The sequence below is a fragment of the Xiphophorus couchianus genome, chromosome 6, assembly GCF_001444195.1.
Source record: "Xiphophorus couchianus chromosome 6, X_couchianus-1.0, whole genome shotgun sequence".
NCBI lineage: Eukaryota > Metazoa > Chordata > Actinopteri > Cyprinodontiformes > Poeciliidae > Xiphophorus > Xiphophorus couchianus.
The window spans coordinates 11,151,696-11,169,359 of NC_040233.1; the positions used below are offsets into that span (position 1 = coordinate 11,151,696).

At 40.4% G+C, this 17,664-nt stretch overlaps 1 protein-coding gene across 3 annotated transcripts in view; it reads right to left on the reverse strand.

Moving 5' to 3' along the window:
* LOC114146535 (ephrin type-A receptor 3-like) overlaps positions 1-17,664 on the reverse strand; it is a 102,752-nt gene that overhangs the window by 25,083 nt on the left and 60,005 nt on the right. For all 3 annotated transcript variants that reach the window (XM_028020689.1, XM_028020688.1, XM_028020687.1), the window contains 2 exons: positions 16,381-16,543; positions 14,272-14,380 (listed from right to left, as the gene is read on the reverse strand). In XM_028020689.1, coding sequence (XP_027876490.1) covers positions 14,272-14,380; positions 16,381-16,543 — 272 coding nt within the window. The remainder of the gene's footprint in view (positions 1-14,271; positions 14,381-16,380; positions 16,544-17,664) is intronic.

Sequence of the window (17,664 nt, forward strand, 5' to 3'; positions counted from 1 at the left end):
GGCTACACACAGACTTGTTGCCAGAGCAACTGACAACAACGCCCCTACAAAACACTGAAATATTTCCCACATAAAGAGCAGAACATTCTGTCTGTTGCAGTGGTATGGTTTTAGGCTTAATGTTTATTTTGCAATTATTAATAAGTGATTGCTGTGGTAAGAGGAGAAAACTTTAAATATATCGCTGCACTTGACTGTATGGCTAGCTCCATGGCTAGCTCGCTGTTACTGTCTCTTACTCTGTGGAGTCACAATGTCTGGGATCATGAGCGCCCCCTGCCATGAGGCAAGAGAACTGCCTGCCTCACCTCGAATCTGTTCTCTGCCGTTTATGATCGCTCATCAGCACAGGAAACACGTTACACACACAGTTGGTGACAAAAAACACTGTACATTATATACATAAGCTAAATTATGGAAAATCAGTTCATATATTAAATATTTTTTAACCATTTTATTGGCGACGTACAGACAGGAGGAACATGCTCTCATACAATGGCAGCCAGTGCAGTTATTGAGAGGTTGATCAATCCCAGGTGAGGCTCGGCTCACTGCTGCCTCCCCTGTTGCACTTCCGAGCATTTCAATGGGAAAATGTGAAAACACAGCGATTTTGAAGAAAAATAATCAAAATTGGTTAAGCTAAATAAAAAATAAAAATTTTGCATTATAAACCACGGGGTGACAATAGCAATATAAATTATTTTATCATTATATGTTCCATTATGACAGGTGAGGCTGTGCCTCACTTGCTTCACCTAACCGCACGTCACTGATTGAAATGTGCCTGAAGTAAAATTTTTATTTCAATTACACAGTCCTGTTTTGTCAGAAATAGGTTCAGTATCTTTATGAAATGTAGAAAACAGAACAAGCAGTTAGTTAGATTAGAGAAGGACTCAAACGTTATCAACTACCAGTTTGAACTTTAGGCTATAACAACATGATCAAACTTCACTGAACCTCTTCCACAGAATTAAATATGAAACAAAGTTGGTAAAATCATGTGAAAGAGTTGTACTGATTGTGTGTCACTGTGTGTTTTTTTCACTGCTGCTAACGTTACCCTTTGAGCTGCTAAATATTTAGCTATGCTTACCATTCAAGCTTTGACCATATAACTGGTCATAAAGTATTACACGTTGAAGATTCATTTTGTCTTGAGAATTTTAACTTTTACTTAATAGAAATCTTAATAAACATTAAGCATTTGTTGTAATACTCACAGCTAATTGTTAATTGTGGGTATTGATTGGTGAAGGAATCCACAACTGCTTCCAAAACAGACCAAAACCACCATTCAGAAAAGTAATTTCAGTGTCGGCATACATACAGTCTTGAATTTCCTCTATTTCTACCCATCTTTCTCCTGTTGTGTGGTATGAACACCACCAACAATAGGGGGAAAAATTATTGCCCCCACTTAGTCATCACCCAGCTTCACTAAACTTAGCATGCTTTGCATTGCAAGTACACTCACAACTCCCACCCCCACCACACTTGCTATACATCCAACCCTGATATAAAGTACACACTCTTGCACCAATGAGACAAAAACACACACATTAATGGAGTGCTGTATCGCTATCAGAACCCCAGCTCTCACCTTTCTCTCTGCCTCTGTTCTACTTCAGCGAGGACAACAGGCTATCCCTGTCCTCCAAAAGCCACACACTGCACATTTGCATATCAATTTACTTTTTAATATAATACTCTGTCACTTGAGACCCATTTGTCATTCCACTAGCAAGCCCCCATCCATATATTATCGTTACTGTTGCCCCTCCTCCATTTTCCTTTTCTTTTCCATCCTGTCTCACTGCTCTTTATCTCTCTTAAGTTTCCCCTTTAAGCAAAGTATTCCCTCACCCAAAAACAAGTCTATTCTCCTTTTATGTTTGCTGCAATTTGTTTATCCTCTTTAAAGAGGCTGTATCTGCTGCCCTTTTGCAGCTGTGCGACTGTTTTTCCTCCTATTTGTTATAAAGAGTGGACATGAGTGGTTGGGAAAAGGGATGAGGAGAGAGGGAGATGGAGGAAGAGAGTGATGACAGGCAAGGAACGCGCAATGGGGGTTCGAGGCTGTATACCAACTAACAAGCAATCAGATGGAGGGAGGAGCAAGGAGAGGTGGAGAGGCAGCTATAGGAATAGAAACTCCAAGGGTACCATAAGAGATGCAGGCAGAAAGTGAGGCAAGGCGGTGTTTGTGCTGCGACAACAAGAGCTGCAAGTTTAAAGGAAGAGGGGGGAAAAAGTGCGAGAGGGAATATAGCACAATAGGAAGAGAAACAAACCAGGAATGTTAAATCTTAATAATAGGGACGGGTGAGACAAAGAAGGATGTAGAAGTCAAATACGAGCTGTGTAAATCGAGTATTAACAAGGACAGAGGGCAAGTACAACATAATCAGTACATAACTCAGACATGGAAAGGGAAAGCGAAAAGAGAAAGAATAAATGAAGGAAGAAAAAGTATGGTAAAGAATCGGTTCTCTGAGAAACACTTCCTGCATCTACTATGTTTTTTTAAAAGCTATTTATGTTCTTGAAACTGTTTAACATTTTGTCTCAATATAACAACAAGCCTCTCTAAATTTTATTATGTGTTCATGTGATGCACCAACTTGGGGTACTGAATGATTGACTGTAAAGTGGGAGCACTTAAATTGAGTTTCCTGATACAATCTTTGTTGCAGCTATTTGCTATTTTTGTTAAGCTCAGTTAGACTGGAGGGAAAGAATAAAAGAACATTCATTATCAATTTCACAGAAATGACTCCCAGGCCACACTTTAGTCACCCCAGGTCTTGTTTGCTTTGCAGTTGTACCATACTTGTCATGATTTGCTTTGGTTTTTGTCTGTCTGTACTTTGAATATTTCCTTGTTGATTTATTTCAGCTTAACTCTTGCCTCAGTAGTTTGTTCATTCATACGTTTCTTGTATTCTTGGTGTACTTTTGAGTGTATTAGTATGAAGCCCTTTCCATTCAATGTATACTTTCTCCTCAGCTTCCATTAAAGTTCATTAGCAGAGAACGACCCTCAGCCTGCCTGTTTGCTCCCTGCTCTTACTTCACACCTGCAACCAGTTACAATTAGTCATCTGTTTCTCATCCAGTAAACAGGTTTGCCTGTACTAAGCCCCTCTCTCTCTCAGTCGTTCTCTGTTGGATCCTACTGTCGCCTACCTTATTTCTTCCCAGTGACTGCTCTGTGCTCGTTTCCCCTCCTGGTATTTTTGTAAGTCTCCTCGTTCTGATATTTAATAAACATTCAATACTACAAATTGTCAGTTACTCTGTTGCTTTATGTTTAAAGCTTTTGATACTGTTTCATAACTTCATCCATGATCCTTGGTTTTCATTATGTTGTTTATTCTCTAATATTTCCTAACAAACCTCTTGGGCTTTCATATAAACAGGTGATGTCTGATGGCAAGTTGTTGCGGTGGATTTTATTTAGGGGTATCAGAGTAAAAGGGATGAATACAAATGAACACCATACATTTTTTATTTGACTTTGTAAAATTACAAAAAAGACATAGCCTTTTCCTTTCTCTTTACAAGTCTGCTCTACTTTCTGGGTGGCTTTCAAGTAAAAATATTTCAATGTTTAGGAACAAAAACTGAAGGACACTATTACATTTCTAGAGCATTGAAGGTACAGTGCCTTTACAGTCACTGTTGCAAGAAACTGTGGAGGATGAAACAAGCCACTGAACAAGCATTTAAAATTACACCTTCATTAACTCCACCTCATAAAACTGCACCTCTCAGTCCATGTTCCTTCCCACTTACTCCAGCTTAAGATAACAGGAAGCTGCTGGATCTCGTCCCAGTGAGCACTACACAGAAATCATGAAAACATGCCGGGCAGTTTGCCAGTCCATCATAAGACGAGCACCAGATTTACTCAACAGCACAATTGAGATTATTCAGTTAACTTGACACTGGGAAGAAATCTCGACCCAGTGAGGTCAACCTTGTGAACACGGGGTAGATAATGAACTTCTGTTTCCGTTGTCAAGTGATAGAGTCAAGTGATAGCTCCATGAAGGTCCAGCAATATTGTTAGCTCTTGCATATGTGAAAATTAAGACAGTATAGAGTTTGAGGTGAAGTGAATGAAAATGATAGACAGCTTATGCATAAAAAGTGAAAAGTGTGGTGCACATTTGTATTAAACTCCCTTGCCTTTGATACTCTTCAATAAAACTTTGTACAACCAGTCATCTTGACAAGGCAGCTAGTGATCATTCAATCTGTGCATGATGCTATTTCAGTAGAAACACATCTAATCTGTCATCTGGCATTATTGTTTCATCAGATCTGCATAAATTAACCTTCTGCCTTTTTGTGTGACTGAAAGATAACACTGCAAATTGCCCAGAACTCACCACCCTATCATGGTCTGTACTTATATAGCGCTTTATCAAGTCCAGAGGACCCAGATGCGCTTCGCACTACATTCAGTTTTTCACACATTCACACATACATTCAAACACTGATGGTGGCAAGCTATTTGGGAAAAAAAAACACCAAAAAAAAAAACAGGGCAAGTGAATCTGCTTTGCCAGAGCTACAATAGACTGCTTGAGCATATTTGTGTGCTGGAATGGCGTAGTTAAAGTCCCAACCTAAAACTAATTGAGAATAGAGTTTCTGTTGGTTCTTTAAAACCACAATAAAACACACTGAGGTTTGTGGTTGTAGTATGAAATAGTATATTGTATCTGAATACCTTTGGCAGGAACTCTATGGTATTTGTATTAAATATTTTTACTAAAGAGAACAGAAACCTGCTGCCAATTTAAAATACAAAATTGAATTGGATTTTAAAAAATGTTTAATATATTTCATTCTTCAGTCTGCATGGCTAAAGAAGCACAAAAGATAGCTGGCTGTTTTTCTCTTTTGCTTGTATTTTTCATTTCAACATCAGTTGACCTCGGGCTCTGAGGCTGATTTTGCTTCCCTCTCAACTTGTCTCTTGTCTAACCTGATAGACACAACACGCCCCAGCTCTGACTTGTGTTGGCTGGCAAATCCTGTGATTATTAAAATCAGAACTCCTTTGTTGTCCTCTTTCTGCCTTCTGCCCTCACCTTCTCCTTTCCTCCCCTCTTTTCTTCCCACCTCTAAAAATCTGCCCCCCTCTTTCATTTCCTGTCTGTCTACGTTATTTTCTTGCTGCTAATCAAAATAACTGAAAAAAAAAATTAAATCAGTTAATCATTAGTCACCCCTCCAGTACGACACAATAAACTGACACATCTACCCTACTTTCTCCATCGCTCTCGCCTCGCTCTTTCTCACACAAACAAGCCTGTGCCCTGCTGGGGGTATCTGCTCTCATCATTACTCATGAAAATGGTTATTCCATTTAATATCAAGCCATTGAATCAAAAATAATTACAAGGAATGAAATCAATGGCTTTAATACATTCTCATTATTCCATGGAAAAATTAAGCCTCCTTCATCACCTGAAAAAACTAAGCACGTTTGCTGCTCGGGTGCTAAAAGGCAGAACGTGGAAGCCGAGGAGAATTACACATAAGAAAATTAAAATGGAAAAGTGACAAAAAGTCAGGGTGATGCAAGTGAGCCGATCAGAAGTGAGTGAGCTTTCTTTTCCCGGCCTTCTCCAGCTCCATCCTGGCTCCGGTTCAGCACTCTCTGACCACAGTGTAAAAAGATTTACTCAGCTCAGCCTAATTATCAGGAAGGGGAAATGATTAGCTGGAGACTTATGACTAATAAATCTGTCCATGTTTCATTAACACCCTGTTTGGAAACATTTCATTTGGAAACCGCTCATTAAAGAGAGTGGTAGAGCTAAGAAAGGAGGAAGAGGACTGGGGCCAGAGAAAGGAGCTACGTTGCGGTAATTGGTGTAGCGTAGTAGAAGTTTTAACAACCTGGTTGAAAGGTCAAATGGCAGAAGACAGAAGGAAGCAAGGAGGAACATGCGATCTGTATCATTAATTGAAGTGTATCTTTATATTTGATCTGTGCATGGGAGTCAGTGTGAAACTAATTTACCTAATGATTCTAAAGCTACTACAAGCTCTTGATTAGGTCAAGTAACAAGTCCATCTGCGCTCGTTGGTGTGTCTCTGAATGCGTTTACAAGAAGCAGACAAATTACTTTCATTTTTTCTGTGACGTTTGCCGGACATTTGATCCATTTTTCTGCAGCAGCTGCTCATTTGCATAGAGCATGTGTGGAGAAAAAAGTTCTGCACCTGCTATTATTGCGCTGTTCCTTAGCTACTTTCAAGGCATTCTGCAGACAAAGCTGTATTTAGCTACACCCTGCAGCTTAGCCGCATTAATTGAAAACACCATCGTTCAAGCAAGCACACACAAAATCTGGCTAATGACATTACACGCACCTTGCCATCATTAAGTAAATGTGCACACACACACACACAACTCTAAACACTGGCCTGTTTTGTTTCTGAATTTGTAAACATGGGATCTTTTTAGCTGCCAAGTCATTATTAGTGCTATTATCAAGCAAACACCACCTAGAGGGAACAAAATATATTGGTAAATTTTTACCTTCACCTCCTAATGAATATCTCTCTCTCTATGTCTCTCTCTCTCTTCTTAAAGGCATGTTTTCATTAGCAAGCTTCCCCTTTTTCAGTCTGCCTTTCCTTGTTTGTGTCATGAAGTTTTTAATAATAACCCTGGGCTGTATGGCAGCTGCTGCTGCTGAGGTAAAAGAGCTTAGACACTCAAACATACAAGTTCGTGAACAAGACTTGTTAATGTGTAGAGAAACTAGAGCAGTTGACACTCTCTATTAGAGAGACTGAGAAGCCTGACATTATTATAATCAGCCTTTGAATGACTTACTTTGCTTTGTATGTTTTTCCCTCAGCCGTTTTCATGTTCTCCAATGAAAGGACGTCTCAATAAGTTTTTATATAATAGATACAGTGGCCTGCAACCACAACTTTGATGTATTTTTATGTAGTACAGCAGGGGAAAACCTCTGAAGTCAGATGTCATGTTTAGACTCTCCACTGAAGCTTTTTTTTATGCATCCTCTCTTTGGCATTTCAGGCATACCATATAGAGAGGATGGTTGCCTACGTGTTGCCTACGTGTCTTTGTAGACTTGTTCTACAAAGACATGAAGACGGTATTCTAATTGCATAACTCTAACACACTTGCATGTGGATCTGTGTGTGTGGGTGGGTGGTCAGAGTGTATGGCAGAAATGATTACTTTACACAAGCAGCGTCCTACAACAGACCCCAGACACTCCAATGCTGCCGTCAGAGGCCCCCAGGTCGTCCCCACACCTCTTGGGGCACGAGCAAAAGAGGACCACGACAAGCCCCTCCAACCCCCTCCCTCCGTCCCACAGTGTTTGCTTGTGTAATTGTGGCAATGTGAAGAATTAGAAAAGATTCAGAAGTGTTTGTCTAAAGTGCTTTATAACTGGGACTGTGGCTGGGGTATGCAAGACTCTACTGCCTGCTGAAAGCAGGGTTCCCCCCAACCTAACCCCAGAGCAGAGCCCTAGGTGGCTAGAATGCTGGTCTCAAATTGCATTTCTCCAGTCCTGCAACTTCTGGATGTGTCCTTTGAATTAAATGTCCAAATTTTTATTTGCAAGAAAAATCCTCTGTGCTTTTGCTTCTACTTCACAATTTTGTGTTACACTGTTTGGATGTATCACATAAAATCCCAATGAAATACTTTTGCAGTTTGTTATTAAACGAAACCTTTGGAAAAGTTCAAGGATGTTATTCTTTTAAAAATAGTACAACATGTACAGTTGTGGTCAAAAGTTTACATACACTTGTAAAAAACATAATGTCATGGCTGTCTTGAGTTTCCAATAAGTTCTACAACTCTTATTTTTCTGTGATAGAGTGATCGGAACACATACCTGTTTGTCACAAAAAACAGTCATAAAGTTTGGTTCTTTCATAAATTTATTATGGGTCTGCTGAAAATGTCACCAAATCTGCTGGGTCAAAAATATACATATAGCAACATAAATTGTCAATTTTGGTGATGTAGAGAGTTGTGTCAATCAAATTAGCTTCATGTCATGGCCTCTTCACTTCTTGTAAGTGATTCTGATTGACTACAGCTGTTGACTTCTCATGAGCCCATTTAAATAGGGCTCATTTGACCCAGTGATTAGACTCAGCCACAAAAGCTACAATGGGAAAGTCAAAGGAACTCAGTGTGGATCTGAAAAAGCGAATTATTGACTTGAACAAGTCAGGGAAGTCACTTGGAGGCATTTCAAAGCAGCTACAGGTCCCAAGAGCAACTGTGCAGACAATTATTCGCAAGTATAAAGTGCATGGAACAGTTGTGTCACTGCCACGATCAGGAAGAAAACGCAAGCTATCACATGCTGCCGAGAGGAGATTGGTCAGGATGGTCAAGAGTCAACCAAGAATCACCAAAAAGCAGGTCTGCAAGGATTTGGAAGCTGATGGAACACAGGTGTCAGTCTCCACAGTCAAGCATGTTTTACATCGCCATGGACTGAGAGGCTGCCGTGCAAGAAAGAAACCCTTGCTACAGAAAAGGCACCTTAAGACTCGGCTGAAGTTTGCTGCTGATCACATGGACAAAGATAAAACCTTCTGGAGGAAAGTTCTGTGGTCAGACGAAACAAAAATTGAGCTGTTTGGCCACAACACCCAGCAATATGTTTGGAGGAGAAAAGGTGAGGCCTTTAATCCCAGGAACACCATGCCTACTGTCAAGCATGGTGGTGGTAGTATTATGCTCTGGGGCTGTTTTGCTGCCAGTGGAACTGGTTCTTTGCAGAAAGTAAATGGGATAATGAAGAAGGAGGATTACCTCCAAATTCTGCAGGAAAACTTAAAACCATCAGCCCAAAGGTTGGGTCTTGGGCGCAGTTGGGTGTTCCAACAGGACAATGACCCAAAACACACATCAAAAGTGGTAAAGGAATGGCTAAACCAGGCTAGAATTAAGGTTTTAGAATGGCCTTCCCAAAGTCCTGACCTAAACCCCATTGAGAACATGTGGACAGTGCTAAAGAAACAGGTTCATGCAAGAAAACCATCACATTTAGCTGAACTGCACCAATTCTGTCAAGAAGAGTGGTCAAACATTCGACCTGAAGCTTGCCAGGAGCTTGTGGATGGCTACCAAAAGTTGCCGTGAAAATGGCCAAGGGACATGCAACCAAATACTAATGTTGCTGTATGTATATTTTTGACCCAGCAGATTTGGTGACATTTTCAGCAGACCCATAATAAATTTATGAAAGAACCAAACTTTATGACTGTTTTTTGTGACACACAGGTATGTGTTCCGATCACTCTATCACAGAAAAATAAGAGTTGTAGAACTTATTGGAAACTCAAGACAGCCATGACATTATGTTTTTTACAAGTGTATGTAAACCTTTGACCACAACTATAAATCAATTTGTCTGAAAAAACTAATAACATGAATCAGATTTTGGGCAATTTTTCTTTTGCAGTGTTTTTCAGTTCTTGACCCTGCCGAATAATCTGCAGCTCAATCAAAAGCTATCCCCCAGCTAAAGAATTTAGGGAACAAAGTAGATAAAAAATTTAAAAAATGTGCGTCGGTCAAGGCGGAACAAATTTATGCTGACTTTTCTCCAAAACTCCCACATTAAAAAGATACAGGCAGAAAAACACACAGGAATCTGGCGCGTAACCGAAGCCCACAGCAAATCAGAAAAGGAGATGTCTGATCGGCCGTAGGATCATTAGATTCCAAACAAACCTACGCCCCAAACCTGTACATGCTGAGACACACAGACAAAGACACTCAGAGGCAGAAGCTGTAAGATGTTCAACAAGGAGTGGGAGAAAGTGAAGACCAAAGGGGGAGAATGCTTCTTGAGTGAAAGGCCGTCTGCTAAATCCATGGCAGTGCCAGTTTCCTAGTCGCTCCCCATCGTTTGCACCTGCCAGCCTGCCAAGCCAACCTCAGGAGGACAAAAGAGAAAACTTCACATGCAAGCCAAACATGCTTGCAAACGCAGACTCGCCGAGCTGAGCAATAATGGCATGCACACAGCAATAACTGGTGTGATTTGTCAGCAGCGTGCTGCGTCTGAGTAGCTTTGGGTGTTTTTTCATGTTTTCCCTCCCGCTGTAACAATAGCATAACAGCACTTTATTAAATGAGAACAGGAGAGAACAGAATCGCCTGCAAATCAGCTTGTTTATGTGGCAGAGTTGTTCAGTATGCTGCCGGCGAAGGCTGCAGCACCATCGCTGCAGCGATGGTGAAAGTGTTTGAAGGTGAACATGGGACAGGAAATGACAGTAACAATTCGAAAAGTTAAACTAATTTTTTTTCCAAAAAGAGTGACATATTTTTGGTGTAAATTTTGAGTATTTTGTTTTGCAGCTAATGAAAGATCAATAAAAAAAGACATTTAATACAGAAGTGTCGGCTCACTGAAAGCATGTCCATACCCACACTATGAAGATTTTTTACTTGATAAGGACTCCTGCACAAATCACTGCATCAATGCGGTGTGGCATGGAGCTGATCAGCTTTTGTCAATGCTGAGGAAACCCAGATTGCTTTAATGACAGTCTTCAATGTGTCTGCATTGGATATGGTGTCCCTGAGATTTCTCACACTGTTCCTCAAACAACATGGATTTGTTGGGATTCTTTTCCACTTTTCCTTCAGACCGTAGGGCTAACATTTCAAATAAAATGGAAATTTACTTTAATCTAAAAAAGGATTTGGGACCACTTAGCAACAGTAAAACACCTTTTTCTCCTTAGCACAGGTAAGGAGTGAGTGTTGTGGCACTATTTTACTATTTAACGTTTACTCCACTTGTTTTTTCTACTTAACTTTCCATTAAAATGCTTGGACACTGCACCTTTAGAAAACGTATCTTCCTTGTCAATGGTGTTTGGACAACTGTGGAGGTAGAGGTCTTCTACATGGTTGTGTATAACACATCATACCCTAACATTTCTTTGCTAAAAAAAACCCTTTTAAATTTGTCTTTGTTCATGACATTCACTTTTCCAAACAAACTTTAATTTTGATCTGTATTAGTTAGATTTTCTAATAATTAAAATTCTGAGAAATACACATTTGAAATATATCACTTCCAGTGTAATCTTTGTCCCTTCTTTGAAACATTATTGGAATGAATTCACATTTGAATGCATTTTGAATTTCTTGTAATAAACTGTATCCATCAAATACATAATTATTGCTCCAGAAGAACAAAGAAAAAACCCTCAGCACTTTTATTCAGTTTAATGATTATTGAAACAGCTGGCATTTTGGAAGAGACGGGGGTCTTTCGAACGCCTAGTAGAAAAATCAATTAAAACCTGGCTGCCTCTCAATGTCAATTTCAGCCCAATCATTGTTCATATTGAGCCGGTCACAGCGAGTACATGTGATTGTCGATAGATTCATCCAAATGCAAATTCCAAGAACAAAACAGGAAATGAAAGCTGGAGAGTCGGAATAAGAGAAGAAGGGGAAGCATGTCAGAGAGGGTGGAGAGAATTTGAATGACAGATAAGAGGGAAGTGATAAAAAACGGGGAGGAATAGACGACACAAGAGGAGATTAGTTTTAGATATTTTCCCCTCCACCCCCAATTCCTACCAGCTTCAAGGATGACAGTCCTATTGCACCTAACAGCACAATCGCCCACCCATCATCTCCTCTTACCCTTTTCTCTCCCTGTTTCAAACACACTTGCAATCTGCCTTTTCATCTTCTGCTCCTTGCACCTCCGCTTTCTTTCCCCTGGCTCTTCGCTTTCCTCCATCAATTTCCTCCAGGCCTCCACCTCCTTCTCTCTATCTTTCACATCATCTGAAAATGTGGCTCTCCAGCGGCACCATTATGCTTCAGATGTACCTCTCCTTCCCCCTCGGCTGCAATCCGTCAATCCTAGCAGCTTTCTAATATGTTTATTCTCCACTTGTGTCTCTTCCTTTCGCTTCCTTCTGTCCATCCTGACCAAATTTCTTTAAGCGCACACACTCTCGCACACGCACTCGTCGGCTCTCTCGCGATTCGGCTTTGATCTTTATACTCAAGTCACAAACAAGGCACACGCTCCCACCTGTGAGCGCACACATTTCGACAGATGTGCTTTAATAGAAAGCAGCCATCACCGCATCTTCCTCCTGAGCGTCCAAACCTCTCATCGGACGGAAGATAGAGACAGAGGGGAGGAGAAGAAGGAGGAGGAGAAAGGCCTGAAATTGATGGTACGGCATCGACCTGTCCGTAAAACCTAGTTAACACCTCCCCAGCCTGTGAAATCTGATTAGATGAGTGTGTGTTTGTGTCATCACATGTGTTCATAACACAAAATGTTTCACAGGTTGATTTTTTTTTTTTTTTTTGGTTTTTTGGGGGGGCTGGGGGGTGAACAAGCCTGTAATCCCTGTCTGATTAAAAACACGTTGATGGGTTCCCGTTTGCGTGCCCTAAGTGCTGTGTGTGTAGGGGTGTGTGTTCCACAGCACCCTCAACAGTCTCTGCTGATTACATCCCTTCGAGTCAATAGTGAATAGAGCACTCAGCCTGATAAGCAATCACATGAATCAATACTAATGTTTTTAGTGTGTGTACATAAGCATGCGCGTGTTTAACCGTGTGTCATTCCTGAAATGCGGGTAATCTAGTCGGAGCGCAAGGTGGATAAACATTTGGTTACAGGTGTTGTGGTTACAGGTCCCCTCTGGTCCGTTACTTCCTCTCCAAAGAGCTTTTTCACCTAACACCTGATGCTTTCATCATGTCACCTCTTAGAGATCGGAGCTCTTTTTACCCCCCCCCCTTCCCTTCTCCATTCTTTCCATCTCATCTATGTCTCCTCTCTGGCCTCCATTGAGGCTGAGCATTAACAAACCGTCTAACCTTCAAAGTGAGTGACCAAAGAAGTCCACGTTTGTCACATTCAGCGGAGCCCAACCTTTAATCAGACTTTTTGGTAAATGTCAGTGATGGACGCCCTCCTTTTTCACACCTATGTGTAATCTCTCCACAGACTGATGTTGAGAGGGATATGAGGGAAAATCAGATTATAAATAGGTAAATGCAGCTTTAGATTGCCAAGCATGGCATCTGATTGCTCTTAGCAGTAAAATGAAGTGATCCTCAAAAAGCTTCCTGTGAAAATGTGTCACAAAAGTGTTCACTCCTCTTGAACATTTCTACATTGAGTTACGCAATTAATTTGGATTTTATTTGCCAGGTCAACAAACAATAATAGTCCATTATTACGAAGCTGAAGCAATACTCCATACTTTACAGTTAAATTAAAGCTGCAATATATTTAGTGAAAAGAAGTCGGTGCTGATGTCACCATTTTTTAAATTTTGTTTTACTGTGGGGATGGTTTGTTCAGGGTTATATGCAGTGTGAGTTTTCTCCCACACAGCAATTTGCATGCAAGTAAAAATAAAACACAATTTTGATCTCCTACCACCATAAAACCCCATTTCATGTTTGATGCCTTTTCTTCAAGGGCTTTAGCAAACTACAAACAGGAGTTTTTATGGCTTTCTTTTTACAATGACTTTCTTCTTGTCACTCTACTTTGAAGACCAGATTTGTGGAGTTCATGACTAATAATTGTCCCTTCTGCAGAATGTCTTTGTAGTTGTCCCTTAATGTTCCCAGTTTCAAATGGTGGAACAAACAGCTCTCAAAACATGCTTTAACTTCTCCACTGTTCAATCCTTGACCTATTTGGTGATTCTCAGTCTTCATGATATTGTTTGGCAGCATCATGATGTGTCAGTGTGAGCAATGAAGCTAAACAGGAACATATTGGAAGTAAACCAGTTAGAGACTGTAAAACACTTGAGACATGACAAAGACCCTAAATATACAGCCAAAGCTACAATGCAATTGCTGAGATCAAGGCATATTCATGTGTTTGTGTGGCATTGTCAAAGTTCAGAGCTGAATCCCATCGCAATTGCAAATCTGTGGCGTAAAAACTACTACTTAAAGTAAAAAAAAATATATATATATTTTATTTTAAAGTTAAAGACATAAACCAAGAGATTTGATGATGTAATCGCAGCAAAAGGTGGTTCTAAAATGTATCTCACCAAGGTCAACTATAAAACACCTCCACACTTTTCAGATTTTAGTTCCATAAAACAGAATGAATACACATTACTTGTGTCTCATTTTACTTGCTGTACTGTTAAATTGTACTTTCATATAAAAGTTTGGGTTTTTGGGTGCCCATGTCTTTCCCTTACCTTCCACTAACAACGAAGCAGGTCACCAAGAAGATGAGGAGAACAATCCCTCCTGCAATGGACACAACCAGAATGGTGGACTGGTTTGGGTCCCCAATGGCCAAGACGTCTGCAGAACCAGGGGGAAAAGAAAGTGAACGTTATAAAAGTTTACTAAAGCAGGTCTTGGCGAGAAACGAATGAAGCCCACGGCATTTTCTGTTGGAGGTAAGGTAAGATTAAGGCAGGCTAGAAATGAAAAGACAGAAAATGATACCACGGACGTGGCGAGGGATAGAGAGAGCATGAAAAATTATAGTATTAGAAAAGACATAAAAGACAGAGGCAGAAGGGAGGGAGAGAGAGAGAGAGAGCAGCAAACAGAGGCACAAGAGAGGAAAGGGAGGTGGATGGAATAGTAAGTAAGGCTCTTGATGAAAAGCTTTCTCCCTCTCTGTATCGCCTGTGAGGGTACAAGAGGAGACATGAAAGCCATTCCTATTCGGCCGCGCTGTCCAAATGGATATGTTAACATTGCACATAACAAGGCTAACGCCAAGAACTTTCTGCAAAGACGCATCGATTTTTACGCCACACCAATCGAGCCATTACTCAAAACAAATACCCCCATTTATCTGGCTTAGCTGAGCATGAGCAGACATCCACGTCTGCAAGTGTGTGTGGCGCACATATGCATAATACGGCTGGGCATCTTGAGAAGTCATAATAATCCAGGTATTGATCTCCTGTTACAGTTGGAGGCTCACACATACACGCATCGTTCATGATCAATGCAGCTGATCTAATTAGATAACTGCATGTGATTGGTACAAGATCAGCCAATTTACATTTTATGATGCCTTACTTTGATGTGAACCTGTTGTGTGAGGAGGCTGTAGACCACAGAGACCCATGCAGCATGTTGAGGCATCAAATTAATGATAGTTGTTGGAGCGCCGGAGAAGAAATAAGGCTCTGAAATACTTTTATTGACAACTGAATGATTTATAGGCTAATGCATGCCTTTTCTGTACTGCACAGTCAATGTACTTTGAAGCGCTACACATTTACTGATTCACTCCACTCTCCCCGCCTGTCTAGGAATCAATGATCGCTTTGAAAGCCACATTAAAGAGAGTAAAAAAAAACCCCCAAAGAGCTCATGATGAAGCAATATTAAAGGTGGCGAAATGGATACGTGACAGGGAGTTTGACAACTATATCATAGGGATTCCACATAGTATGCATAGTATGAGGCTTATCTGGTCTGAAATAACAGGGTTTGGGACAGCCAGCTCTGTGATAGGGGAGGTTGGATGTAAAAAGATACGTAAATCCTTTTTCTATGAATTTGTCCTGACTTTAGTTGGAGCCAACCTGTTCAGGCCTTTCACTTTGCTCCAAAAGTCTGTTTGAATCAAGATCTCCAAAACAATCCCCTATTCACATATTTCTCTTTCTTGTCAAATTGATTTCTCTTTCTTTTACCGGAAAAAGTATTTCAGCACACTTTGAAGCCACTGACTCAAATGCGTGCATGACAACATGCGAGACTGCCAAGGCGTCTCTGCCTAACAGCCAAACCGAGGAAGGAGCTGGGGTGAAAAGCAGGGAACTTTAAAACCACAAAGTGAATTCATTTAGTGAATTGGAAGGAATGACTCATCTGATAATCATCATGGCAGCATACACGTGTAAATATCTCGTGGCATGAGATCTCGCAATATCAAAACACCATGTCAGACTTCACCGTAAAGTGGAGTGTGTCTGGAAAGGAGTGAATGATTTTCTGTCGGTGCTGTCTGCTATAAGAAATATTTATAAAAATACACGCTGTAACAAAACTTATGATCTTCATCTTCTCAAAGTCTGACATTACATCAGACTTATGTTTTCCAACATTGCCAACCAAAAAAATCTCTAATCGCAAAATATCAGAAAACAATAAGATGTAAGACAGTTCAAATAATTATATCTGGATATAAAGACTATCCAGCTATTAGAACATTTAATAAGGAGACATTCTGTGTTGCTTCCCCAAAATCCTAGAAAAAACTGAGTTTTGAGCAGAAAAGACAATGGAAGGAAAACAAAAAAGTCAATAAAAATGAGATGCAATTTTTTTTTTACCCTCATGGCTGGTTTCCAGTTCAATCTCCCCACCGTACGTCCCGTATCCCCCATCAGTTCGAGCCCTGACTCTGAACACGTAGGTGGTCCCAGGCTTCAGGCCGTCCACTGTCATCATGTTGGATCGAGTCTTTAAAACCGTGTAGTTCTGTTCCCGCTGGTTCTGAAGAGGAGGATTAAACAACAGGAAACAAAATAAATACTCAAAACAAGGAAGACATAAAAATGAAAACGGTTTTGATCTGGTGCTCTGGGCTGTGGTATCAAGAAAGGCAGAATAAATAGAAATGTTTAAATCTAATAGAACATCTTAAATTGTTGAATTTAGCAGTCTCTCGGAATCTAATGCACTTCACATCATTTTCAGCACTGGTCGATTTGGCCACATTTATATTTGAGCATCTGTCAAATCCCAAATCTTATCTTCTCTTAACTCTGGGGCAATATTTGGTCAAAGCTGCTTCACTTTGTTCCTCTATTACCTTTCAGGTGCGTCCACCCCTACTTAGATGTGTGTGTGCGGGGGTGTGCGGGCGTGTGTGTGTGTGTGTATGCAGAGGGATGATGAGAGAACAAGTTTGTCCGCCAGTAAGCTGATTCCCTGCTGAGAGAAGACCTTCTACAATACGGATTAACGGGACTTTACTGTTAATACATGCCAGCACACGCAGACACACAGGTCTAATTTCATCACCTTGGCTATGTTTTACAAGGTTTGTTGGACAGATGTGTGGTTAATTACCTTGATGTGAGCAGTGGAGGGGATATGAGAAAAAAAAAGGCAGAGGAACCAGAGCGATAGCGGCATGTTTGTGATGAACAAGTCATTAGAGACGTGGCCTTAGGCTAAACCCATATCCTGCCAACATGTAGGAGGAGCACAAGTAAAACAGGAATGAATGTACTGTATTAAATCTGAAAAAGGTTTGCTGCAGTAATTTAGAAATAGTTAATTTAGAAAAAAAATAGAAACAATGAACAAATTTAGATTACTTGCATGCTACCTGTTATTGTCAAGACGTCTTTTAGGATTAATAACATCCCTAACCACATTTAATGTCTACATGTGCTAAGATAATTCAAATCTTCTGGTGTAATCTTTTTAAAGAACTACAGTATAAAAAAATGATAAATTTATATGCAAATATGAAAAATTTGAGAAAAAATAATTTGAATGAGATGCCACAAAAGATGCTGAAGCAACCACTAATTTCTCAGAGCATACAGCAATGTAGCACTCCTCTTCCCTGAGCTGTTGCTGCACACTTTTGGTCAGCTGGCTGA